Here is a 12,500-nt window from a genome sequence, read left to right on the forward strand (position 1 = left end):
GTTCATATCAAATTTTTCCAAGTTTTCCAAAAACATCCAGTTTTTACTTCCTCTCTCATCTCTATCTATTTTCTAGGTAATACTGTAGCAAGCATTTCATTGTAACCACTATTTACTTTATTATTTTTGCAGGCTATTTTAGTACACTGTCCACTGGCCTTTGCACCAATTCACTATGAATAACATCCATAATGAACTGGTGTAGTACCATTCATGAATAAATTTCAAATTTTTTTATACCAGATCCAAAGCTGAAGGCATATTGTTTTCAGATTGTTCTTCCATCCGTCTCATGGACATGATATCTCAGTAACGCCATCTTCAAATTGGGCACAAATGTCCACTTGGACTCAAAGAAAGAAAGTGTCAATGTCAAGATCGTGGTGACCGTACAAAAAGTGTTTTTTTTGCCTTGTGAATGCAATATCTCCAGAATCTCTTAAAACCTGGCACAAATGTCCACTTGGACTCAAGGACAAACTGATTAGACTTTGGTGGTCAAAGGTCAAGGTCACAGTGACCTCACAAAAATGTGGTTTTGGCCTTGTGTATGCAATAATACCATAATGCCTTGAGGGAATTTCTTGTAAAAGTGTTCACTTGGACTCAAGGACAAATTGATTAGATTTTGGTGGTCAAAGGTCAAATGTCAAGGTCAGTGTGACCTCACAAAAAACTTTTTAGCCATTACTCAAGACTTCATATAGCAATTATGATTTCACACAAATGGTTATTATTTTATACGACTCTTGAGTCTTGAGAAATGACACAATCTTGCATCCTTGTTGCTAATGACAGCCAAGACAGTGCATTTCTGTGACACGGATGGGAGCAGTTATATCTTGATAAATTTCAAATTAGATAAAGTTTGCTCAGCAGAGACAGCTGTCACTGCGAATGTGACGGCCATTGTCATTGCATCCCACAGACTGTAGTATTATTTCTCTAACTGATTTTCATGGTGGAATGACAACGATCCAGGCAGTAAATTGTGGTGGCAACTATAAAGATGAATGATTTCTCATGTCTCATGGACCATCGGTGTCAGTTACTTTCACAAATGGCATCTAATTCACCTCAGCATAAAGTTTTTATTTCCCAAATATCCAGTGATGTCTGACTAGAGTCTGCATCTCATTAAAATGTCATCTTATGAGATTACCTTCTGCAAGGTAATGGTATTACAAACAGGCCCATGTAGAGTTCCTCAGAGTTTTCTGTGTTTTTGGAAGACCCACACACTTGAAATCATTTTTGGGGATTTTGAGAGAGATTTGTGCAATGTCTACATTAGTGTGGTGATGATCTCATATTGTGGACTCACTTTTACTTCTTACTTTTATATCATTCATGATCTACTTTTCAGGTGAATTGTACAGATTGCGGTGACATACCTAGGTGTTGAATTTTAAGTCCCTGCAAACTGGCCCATTGTTAGCTGTTAACAGCTAGCCAGCTAACTGTTGCTGCCAGTGGCAGTCCTTGTTCTGCTCTCAGGCTGCAGCATGCTTTGTGTAGCAGCACAATTATACGTTCTACACAGGAGCAGAACAAGAAGTACTGTCACCAGCTGCAGTCCAAGACGGTGGAGTTGCACTCCAGACGTCATTATAACCAGAAACCTCCATGCAGGCAGGGAAGCAAGAGGCAGAACGAGCTGTGGCTAGCTGGTTATCAGTGACTAAACTTTCTAATTAAAATACTTACATATAGCTCAGAAGCAGCTTCTGCCTCACTTAATATCAATTCCTGGTGGTGGCTTTGACCCAGTACACTGGCAGTAGTAGTGGCACTGACTGGGGGCATGTGGTTGCCACCAATGTGAAACTGGCACAGACCTCCTAGTGTGCTGCTGTTGAAGTTTGACTGTGTCAGCCTTGTGCCACTGGACAGGGATGGACTGTTGTACTTGCTGCTGTGTGTATCTGCTGAGACCAATGCTGGATCAAGAACAGCTGCTGCTGTTGTCACTGCCCGGACTGAAAGGGCCTTAGAGGTTTAAAGCTACAAATACCAGAAAATTAGTCATTAGCATGGGCATTTGGACCGTGCGTCAGTGATGAAAAACAAGGATTTGAAAATCATGTGAACAAGTGCTAGTTGTATAACACGTGTTGTGGGTAAGCACAACAAATGGTAATGCTGCCCAAAATTACAGCAGTACTGAAATTATATGTTGATAATATAAGTATCAGTTATAGTTTTAACTTTTAATTAACTGCTTAAATATCATAAAAAATATCAAACATTCAAAGGAAATGCAAAGATTAGCTTGTAGTGTGATTATGAAGTTACTACTTGATAACTTCATTGTAACATTTTGCAGACTGTATCATTAATCAATTAATAAAAACATAATTAGTGTATTAATATATAAATAAAAGGCAGTTGCTCTGCTAATTCAATATTGATGAGGTGATTCATTTGAATTTGAATCTGATGCAGAAGCTGTTGAGCTAAAAGAAGCTTTCAAACTGAAATATCCGAGCAGTGTAACCTGAGCATATTTTTGTTTTGCTGTTGGCTGTAGTTCTCTTTTTCAGTCTAGTTTTTATCTGTGTACTGGTAAGTTGTGCTGATTTGGTACATAAGATTGTTTTGCAGATGTTTGTACTGTTCAGTCTTGTGTGTATGTATGTGTGTGTGTGTGTGTGTGTGTGTGTGTGTGTGTGTGTGTGTGTGTGTGTGTGTGTGTGTGTGTGTGTTAAATTGACGGAGAGGTTGTTATTGTTGGTCTGGAAATCCTCCCTCGGGACAGAGAGGAGACAGCAGCCACACAGCTGAGACCACTCCCACTAGTCCTGTGTGTGTGTGTGTGTGTGTGTGTGTGTGTGTTTATCTCTCTCTCCCCCTCTCCCTATTCATTTCTACACACACACACACACACACACACACACACACACACACACACACACACACACACACACACACACACACACACACACACACACTTTGTTTGTAGCTTTAGGATTACTGTATTTTTAGGTTTTCTATTCATAGTCTTGTCCCAAGTTATGATTCCCTCCAACACAACACAACACAACACAATGCAACACATGATTCATGACCAATGAGTGTGACTCACGTTGTTTTTAGCGCTTTCATGAGACATGCAGCTGTACCTCTGTTTTTATGAGACATCATTAAGTCTAGCTTACTGTCTGATACAATGAGCTACCACACCTCAAGGCCCAAACTGATGTGTTACATTATTAAGAGTTAAGGTTTTTGTCTTATTGAACTTTTCCTTATCAGGCTTATTTCACACTCTTTGACAACTGGCATAATAAATGTTTTGAATTCATCTTACTGAAACTTTAATATTATTTCATGAGTGATGCCAGTGCCACTGTACAGGATTGTTCATCTTAATTTATCCTACTCCTGTAAATCTGCATGTGTGTTGAGTCATAATGACAATGAGTCCCTGGTTCCAAAACTGTGTGTGGGGGTGTTTTGCTGAGAATGAGGGCTTGAGAAGCAGAATTTACCAAAGGCACAGTGTGGTGTGGCTGTTAATCTTCCCCTTCTCTGCATCCTGGGGCCTGCTGAGTGAAAAGTACTGTGGTTGCGTATCAAATTAACTAAAGCAGGAAATACTTTGTGTGTGTGTGTGTGTGTGTGTGTATATGCTTGACTGCAGCTGCGAAGTGGATTCTAAGTGAAATATCTGGTTCAATGTAGCGTAAAGGAGCGAGCTTCTAGCTCCCCACCACTGCCGTGCCATATCCCCCTGAGTATGTGGGCCTTTGTGTGTGACAGCTCTCCTGGCAGTGCCATGCAAAGCCTGCCACCATTGCCTTGAGTAGCAGCCGAGCTTAACATTGCAAGGAGCAACACACGGCTGTGTGTGTGAGCATGTGTGTGTTTGTGTACATGTTTCTCTATGTTTGTGTGGATGAGTTTTAGTTTGAAATCTTTGTAGTGAGGCCATTTTGGCTTACCTTTAAAGGTTGTTTGAGGGTTAAGTCTTGGTGTTAAGTTTAAGATTAGGTTTAAGTTTGGGTTAGGGTAAGGTGCTCGGGAATGCATTGTGTCAGTGAGTGCCCTCACAACTATAGAAAGACCACTGTGTGTGTATGTATGTGTGTCAATTAAACATATGTTTAAATGATCTCATATGTTAAAGTAACTTGAGAAGTTAAATAAGTCTGTTTTTTTGTAAAACATTGATTTGTTATCCATCATTTTGGCTGTGACCAACTGCTAGCATAAATCTCCATGTCTGAGGATGCCATGCACAGTGGTGAGGGTCACAGCCAATAGTTTTCTATTCCAGCACATAGACCTTATTGTGCCAGAGCTGGTCCAGGACCTGTGTGAGATCCTGGACCAGAACATCTAGGCCTTTACATTCATGCACCTTTATTTAGAAAGCAGCTGACATTGCTACAGTGCCCTAAATGCTCTAAAACCAAAACAATTAAAACATTTGGTTTATTAGAGTCAAGGCAGATGGATTCTGAGGCTAAGGAAAGTGCCAAACCATTCAAAGCCTTTTAAACAGACAGATAATGAAACCTTATCATCAACTCTGTTTACTGTGACCCAATAAAAGGAGGCCAGTACAGAAGAATTCTGCTCCCCTTTTCTTCTGGCACTCAGAAACTTAACTTCAGCATTCTGGATTAGCTTCAGCCAAGCCAGAGTGAAAGGAGAGACACAAACAAACACATGTGCACAAGGAATTAAATGAGAGGAGAACATGCACAACTTTTTCCAAATCCAAGAACAAGATACCTGTGTTCTTAAATAACACCTTGAATTCACGTAAAAAAAACTGAAAATATATAAAAGATTAGATGTTTGAGGGAGACACATTTTTTCACAACTTAGTGTAGAAGTGACAATTTGAGACTGGCTGAAAATTAATGAAACACATGGGATCGTTTGGGTGTGACTTTTTTGAGGACATGCTGACCTGCTGTGTACTGCAGACACACAGAAACCGTGCCAGAGACCAATTATGTATTTCTGCTTTTTTTTGGATGCTAATCGTATTAATTTGAGTCATGTGTTTTATGAGTTGTTTTGTGATTGTGTGTTGATTGGTTAGAGCTAGGTTTTCTTTCTTTTATAAATTCATGCATGTTCTGTAAAAACAAGTGAATTTTCTCTCTCTTTCTCTACAGATGACCCAACAGAAGCAGACCTGTGGTTGCTCAACAGCTGCACTGTGAAAAACCCTGCAGAGGACCACTTCAGAAACTCAATCAAGTACTGAAAAACACTATATACACACTTTGCCCTCTGTTTGTTATTTTATGCAACCAGTGGCTAAAAAATTGAGGTGTTTCATAGGAATAAGGTGAAAAGAAAACAACGATTAATTACAGCACACGTGGTAGAGCAATCAATCAGGACTAGTTTGATTGGCTGGTGGGATTTAAAAAAAAAAATAAATCGACAATCCACACATCCGTCCACTGTTAGACTACAAGGCATTAAGATCTTGTGCATAACCAAGTTTACGAATAGGTTCCATGTCATTTTGCATGAGATGATTCAGTCAGAATTTTAAATTTGTAGCTTGTAACAAAGCCAGCAAATAGTCAGTCAGAATAATTACATCTTTCCAACCCATCAACAACTAAAGATGCAAAATTTAAATAATATGTCTTGAATATCTTTGGTTATTTCAAAATTCTGTTTTGTCTACACCAACATATCACATTTATATTTTTGTAACGTTTTTGACATTTATGCTGTTTTCATTTAGGTTTTGCAAGACAAAATGTGTTTTCTCACACATTTGTGTGTTTGTATGTGTATGGACGTGTGTTTTATATCTTTTCAGCCCATTGCCCCATGTCAGTTTCCACCTACTCACTGTTCCACTGATTTCTCGCTACACTGTTGAAATACAGAGCGAGGGAGAGAAATGCATGCAAATTTGCATAAATACAGAGAAATTAAGCTCAAAACTGTTTTGCATTTTGATTAATTTCCCTCCATCAGGGGCACACACACACACCTGGCGGGGGTGTGCTTTTGTGGTCGCGAGAGTAAACCAGAGAGATTGAGTCACTAGGTGATTTGGTGAATTTTGCTATTGAAGACAGTTTTAAGCTTCATTTCAATGTGAATATGTTGTAAACATATTAATTTATGCACTATTAGCAGATACAGTTTTGAATTCTCCACCACAGCCTGACAAAGAACAATAACATCCACTGGAGTTATGTAAAATCCAGATAATCAACTTGAACCTGTCTCTAGAGGCCATTAGTGGAACTGCATGGTAATGCACTTCCGCATTTGAGTGCAGCGTGATATGAATGGCTTACATAGTGAATCTAATCTCAGTCCAATTTAGAAAGTGCACAAATATACATACATATCCAATAAATTAGGTGAATTAGGTGACTTCTCGAAAATTTTTCTAAAACTACTACTGCTATTTCATGAGCATCGCATTCATACATTGCATCACAAGTGACCCCTACACCAGTGTAATAACAATTGCCCGTCTTCTCTAACTCTTCGTGGTCCTCTCCTTGACACTGTAATTGATCTTCCTTTTTTCACCTTGCTGTCTTTGAGTGGAAATATTTTGATTAATTAATCAGTTAAGTAATCTAGTCCATCGACAGAAAATTAATTGGCATCATTTTAGTCACTTTTCAGTCAAAAAATGCCAAGCATTTCCTGGCTTCAGCTTCTCACACACGAACCTTTTCTTTGTCTTACATGATAAGTTGAATATCTTGTGTGACTGCTCGTCACACAAAACAACACAATTTACTTTTGGTTCTGATATTTTTTTTATTGGATTTTTATCAGATTTTATAGACAAAAGGATTAATTGATTAAATAAGAAAATAATTTTCAAGTTAATCAATACTGGAAATAATCATTTTCCAGAGTGAATGTGGGGAGACTGCACATTGTTCAGGCTTTGTCAAGCACTAAAAAAACAGAAGAAAGAGCATTCAGTTCCATGGGCACAGCTGTAAAGAGTTTTGTGTTTTGGACACCTTAAAAAGCTTCCTCCCTCAATGACCTCATTGCTGCAACAGGACAGTTGTCTGACATGTTTGAATGGACAAATTGTAGGCTTTTTAGTTGGATGCCTCCTATAGACAATTTGCATTTTTCGCTAAATGCAAAAAGAAGCAATTTATCATCTGTCACATTTTACATTTTGGATGTCTGAATCATTCTAATGGCGTAACTTATCGTAAGGCAATATTACAGTTTCAAGGGTGAACAGTTTCACTTGGCCAACTTGATCAGTGCAATCTTCCTGTCTTTCTGCTTCAGCCGTCTCCTCATACTCGCTTTCTCTTTCACTCTTTCTGTCATGCCATTTTTATGCAAAGAATTTTTCAATTGAAATACACAAAATAATAACACACTTCAAGACTTAGAAAATACCTTCCTTGTTGATGCCAGAGTTTTCTTTGACTGGAAATCACCCAGCTGTAATGCTAATGCAATTAATGCTCTATTCACAGGGAAGGATACACACACACACACACACACACACACACGTGCGTGCCTGTGCACACACACATGGACACACAGAAGGAATAAAAAAGTTTTTTGCCTTTCATCACTTGCTGCTTGCATGATGGAGACACAAAAATGAGGGGGTACGGGATCAGACAGAATCCAAATGCCCACTTAAGTTACTCTTTTTTTTTTCATGCCTTCATTTTCCCTGGCTTCTCTTCATATGATTGACAGAGAGAAAAAATGAGAAGAAGGCAGACACACGAGCTGCCTCGCGCTCAGTCACACTCTGGTCGCTATGCCTGCACCTCCTGGTACCAAAAGCACACACACTCATAATTCACACACACATTTGCACATGCTGAGGCGTCTGTCTGGTGGTCCGAAAACTGTTTTTTAAATCGATTTAGTAATTCCTTTTGAATTCAGTGACTCAAAATCAAGATAGATAAGTCTTAGACCACTTGTTTGAGTAAGAGTAAGATTTAATGTTTCAGTTCATGAATTAAGTTGTTCAGTGAATTTTTTTCCCAATTTTATTTTAAATTTGTGTTACTATACTCTCTGTTGTGGCCCACTCTAGAGTTTTATTTTTTAAATATACATATGCTATCAGCATAATGTTGGTGATGAGACACTGTGGAGCTTATTCCCTGGATTTTATTGCTTTTTTGTCATGAGGTTCTCCACAGAAAAGGGAAGAGGTGTTTGTATATTGGATATGGCTTTCACGGGTAATAATGTATTAACCTTAAATGTTGTCTGCTAATGTGTTGTGTGTTTGTCTCCCCTCTCTGACTCCATTTGGAGAGGTAGCTGGAGACATCTGCACTGCATGTTAAATAACAAGCCGTGCTCAGCCTGCTGTTCTGAACATACAAGTTAATGTTAAAGGAGAGTGGCCAGACCACAAGACCACTCTCCATGCTGGGAGTTTTTAAAAAAAATAATCCCAGCAAGGAGGGAGGGAGCATAAACTCTTTTATAATTTCCAGGTAAAGGAAAGATCTGCCTTAAATGCCAATTTATATTAACTCTATATATGTGGGTATTTTCTTATTTTCTTCTTATTATCGTAGATCTGTGTTTTGAGACTGACCAGTGAACGCACAGATGTATGTGGGAGTTCATCCTGTGTCTTAGCCTACAGAATTAACTCATTTCCTGTGGTTGTTAAAAACACTTTGTAGGCCGTTTCGTCATCCTGTCACATTTTACTGGTGTGTGTGCGTGTACGTTAGTGTGTAAAACAAATTGTCCCCCATGGCTGTGTACGTGTGGGACATTATGTTGGACCAACACACACAAACACGTGGTCACAGAAGTAACAATCAGTGTCCTAGTAAATGAGCTGAGAGGTTTGAAATGGAAGCACAGGGGCTTTCAGCAGTCTTCTGTCATGGTTTCGGGAGACACAGTGAAAAGATGGTTTATTACTTCTGGAGGACTGGGGCTTAGTTGCATCAATGCCAAGTGTGTTGGAAAAAGAGTTGTGTGTGTGTAGTCAGGTGGATGGATGCCGAGGCAAGTACTGTGTGTGTGCGTGGTGTGGAGGGTTATGTGCATGTCTGTGTGCATATAAATGTGCTGATGCTCTTAATGTGACCAGAACTAAACACATGAGTTATGCATTGGTCTAGGTTAAATCTGTAGTGACTCCAGACATGTATGTGTCTTGCTCCAGGGCTCTCAGGCCAGATTCAGGATTGGTTTAGTGCTAATGTAAACTGTTATTATTAAGATTATATCAAAGCCCAGTACATTAATTTGTTTGCTTAACATATTGCACTGCTTCTTCAAACTGTTGCATTTTGAATTGTCACAAGAACCGGTACTTTGGTACCAAGTTGATGCCAAATTTCTGAAAAATCTGATGGTACTTGTTTGCTTACAGTATCATAGGCACCAAAGATGTCATAGGTACCAAAGATGTGATTCTTTAGATGTCGTCAAAATGGTGTGGAATGTTACTGTTGTTGTTTGTGAATTGTGACAGCTGGCATCTGTTGTAGCAACGTTCACAAAGACTAACATTATCTTGTTTAATCATGTGTAGCAACAGCACAGTAAGTGAGCTGAGTGCTGACAATGTTAGTAGGTTACCGTCATTACTTCTCAAAATATAACTTTGACTTTTTAAATGAATATTTTTATACCATTGGTCTGTTACCTTGTTAATCGAAACTGCTGCTTGCACACTGACTGTGTGTGTGTATGTGTGTGTGTGTGTGTGTGTGTGTTATCTGTGTGTGCAGCAGCCTTCCATGCTCTTGTATATCATTGAATTTCATTGGTATTGGTACAGATCACCAAACTTGTGGTATCGTTACATCTCTAGTGGGAGATGGGATTCCTTCCAGCTTCTTTTTTAAATTGACAGCAGGACTTCTACATCAGGAACTCACTAAGTAGCCTGAACTGCTAATGGAGCAGCCTCTGAATGCTAAAAAGTCAATTAGTATGGATATTTGGGTGTGTGTGTGTGCGTGTGTTTGCAATGCCGAATCTATAGTGTAATTCAGTGTCGGGGACCTCTCAAATCAATGAACGTGGAATGCATTAAAGAAACAGTTGCTCAACAGCATGTAATTAAACTGCTCTGTGTTTGTGAGCGTGTGTTTGTGTGTGTGTTGAATTTCTTCACTTGGCTGTCTCAAGTAATTTGTATGATCAAGGGAATGTATGCTTAACGAATTAGAACCCGAGTTGGAGTTCTGTACTTCTGTTTTCAAAAAACGCCAATTCCCACATTATATTTACATTCATTTCAATACAATTTTAATATTCATGAACCAACCATATGAAAGAAAAATCATTAATGTTAATTGAAAAGGGACACACAACACACAGAATGAACTGTTGGAAGAAGTCCAAAGTGTTATGTGCAGTGCTTATACTGTGTATTTATAACAGATGTGTAGGCTGGGTGGTGAATATGTATTATGCCCCCTGGCTCCTGGGCAGTCTATTGTTGGCTTAGTCTTGTCTTTTTGGAAGTTTCTTTACAAATTTTGGCCATTGATTGTAGCTCACATGCTGCCAAACATGTAGTGGAAAACAAACCTAAAGTTAGCTGCTTTACACACAGGGTATAGGATTACATGTCACGACACAAGATAAACCTAAAGTGGAAAAATAAGGTATTGGGTCTTTGTTATGGTTGAATATTAATATTTTGATAATATTTAAAGAGCACAGTTTCTTTGTTGCAGTAAGTTGTTGCTATTATATACTAATAATTTTAAATGAACAGATGAACAAAAATGATGCTATATTTTTGAAGACAAAGTCAAATTCCAGGTAATATATGACATCAAAAGTTTAGAATATTGTTTACATTCATGGCCTTTTAAAAGCCTTGAAAACATTTTAATTATAAAGACTTAAATTAAGTTGTAGGAAACTTAAAATATGCACTATTTTCTGCTGATGAATCAGTGCACACAGCCATGTTAATATTGCAGGTAATTACATTTCCGCTTAGTAGTACTCAGGAGGTAGGATCTTAATATCTGTAATATACCGGTAACTTTTTAATATAGCTTGATAAAAGCTTGAGAACACAGGCCCAGAGTGCATGTTCATACCATACATTTTTAGAGGAGTTACAAGTGGTGAACAAGTATTAAAGCCTGTGGCAGCATCTGTTTATTAGTAAGATGTCCACCAACGTGGGGCAAGTGATTTCATGTCATTGATTCCTGACCACATATTTACTCGAGGCAAAGGTCATGCTTGGCAAATAAAATCCTTTAAGTGAAAATCTACCCTGAAACAAAATTTACATATGTCATTCCACAGCCCTAATTTTTCAAACTGTGTCTGAGAACATTGGCAACTCTTTCCAAATCCTTGAATTCAGAGAGCTGAGGCTGCAATCTGTCAGATTATAGTACTGTCGGTTGACAGTGTTGCTCCATTGATAATGGATCGGAGACTGACCTCAGGAAACACCCTTCACTCTCACAGTCACATAAATGTATAATAGTCTAGTTTATTCTTCTAAGAGTCATTCAAAAGTCTGACGTTGCTGTGAAGTGTTTTCTTTTTAGAGTGGTTCTAATGCATAGAGCTATTTATTTTGGCCTTACAATATGTTTTAAATGAACTGACACTCTGAAAGTGACTGATATTAAGGCCAGAAATGTTTCCTTTTCATCAGGACATGACAGAGAGGTATAAGCAATTTGAAATCTGCAGTGACCTTTAGAGTTGATTACTAAGGGCAGTTGTTTTATGTCTATGTTCTCCCAGTCCAGCAGACACACAGGCATGGATTTGTTGCTGGCCGCACACACACACACACGCACACAAACACACACACATATGAACACAGACACACAGTTGCTGCCTGGGGCTGGTTTTGGTACAACCCAGGGATTGGCATTTAATCTGTCAATTCCGCAGGGCATTAGCCTACATTTTGGGGTACATACAGACACAAAAAAAGTCAGAGAGAGGGAGAGACAGACTGACAGACACAGTGGGGAAAAAAACATACACAGAGACAGGCCTTTAAGGAGTGTAGCTTAGTTCACATGTCTTGATGTATTGGCCTCTGTGAGCCCAGGCTTGCATGAGAACCACACCATTATGGGCTGGCCCATACATGTGCAAAGTTACGCTGTCCTCTACTTTCTGTGCTCTGCTGCTAAAGATTTTTCTATTTATTGAGTAATATGGGAAATGATGGTCTGTTATATTTTATTCTTCAATGGGTCATTTTGTCATCTCTATGTACTGTTGTTTTTTCCTGTTGTTACATTTGATTTGATGGAACAGAGGGTGGGGGAGGTGGCTGGACAGATCTGGTAAACCCAAACAAGTTATGAGGGTGAACTGGGAACGTCCAGAAGGCCCCTGTCCATGAGTTCTTCAACTGCCACTTCTGGAAGGACTGCACATCCCGAGGCAGGTTGGGGATGTGGAATTTGAGTGGGCCATGTTTAAAGCCTCTATTGTGGGTGTGGCTGTGGCTGTCATGGTCAGAGGATCATTGGTGGCAGTTCTGGCATCAACCTGACCAAACTGCTGGTGGACACTGG

General features: G+C 39.1%; 1 protein-coding gene across 2 annotated transcripts in view; it reads left to right on the plus strand.

The window, feature by feature from the left end:
- Positions 1-12,500, plus strand: part of cdkal1 (CDK5 regulatory subunit associated protein 1-like 1) — a 224,692-nt gene that overhangs the window by 32,743 nt on the left and 179,449 nt on the right. For both annotated transcript variants that reach the window (XM_071468175.1, XM_071468177.1), the window contains exon 4: positions 5,133-5,217. In XM_071468175.1, the coding sequence (XP_071324276.1) occupies positions 5,133-5,217 (85 nt within the window). The remainder of the gene's footprint in view (positions 1-5,132; positions 5,218-12,500) is intronic.

Source organism: Trachinotus anak, unplaced genomic scaffold, assembly GCF_046630095.1.
Source record: "Trachinotus anak isolate AG129_WGS33_773 ecotype Australia unplaced genomic scaffold, CSIRO_AGI_Tana_v1 ptg000032l, whole genome shotgun sequence".
In the NCBI taxonomy this organism is placed as follows: domain Eukaryota; kingdom Metazoa; phylum Chordata; class Actinopteri; order Carangiformes; family Carangidae; genus Trachinotus; species Trachinotus anak.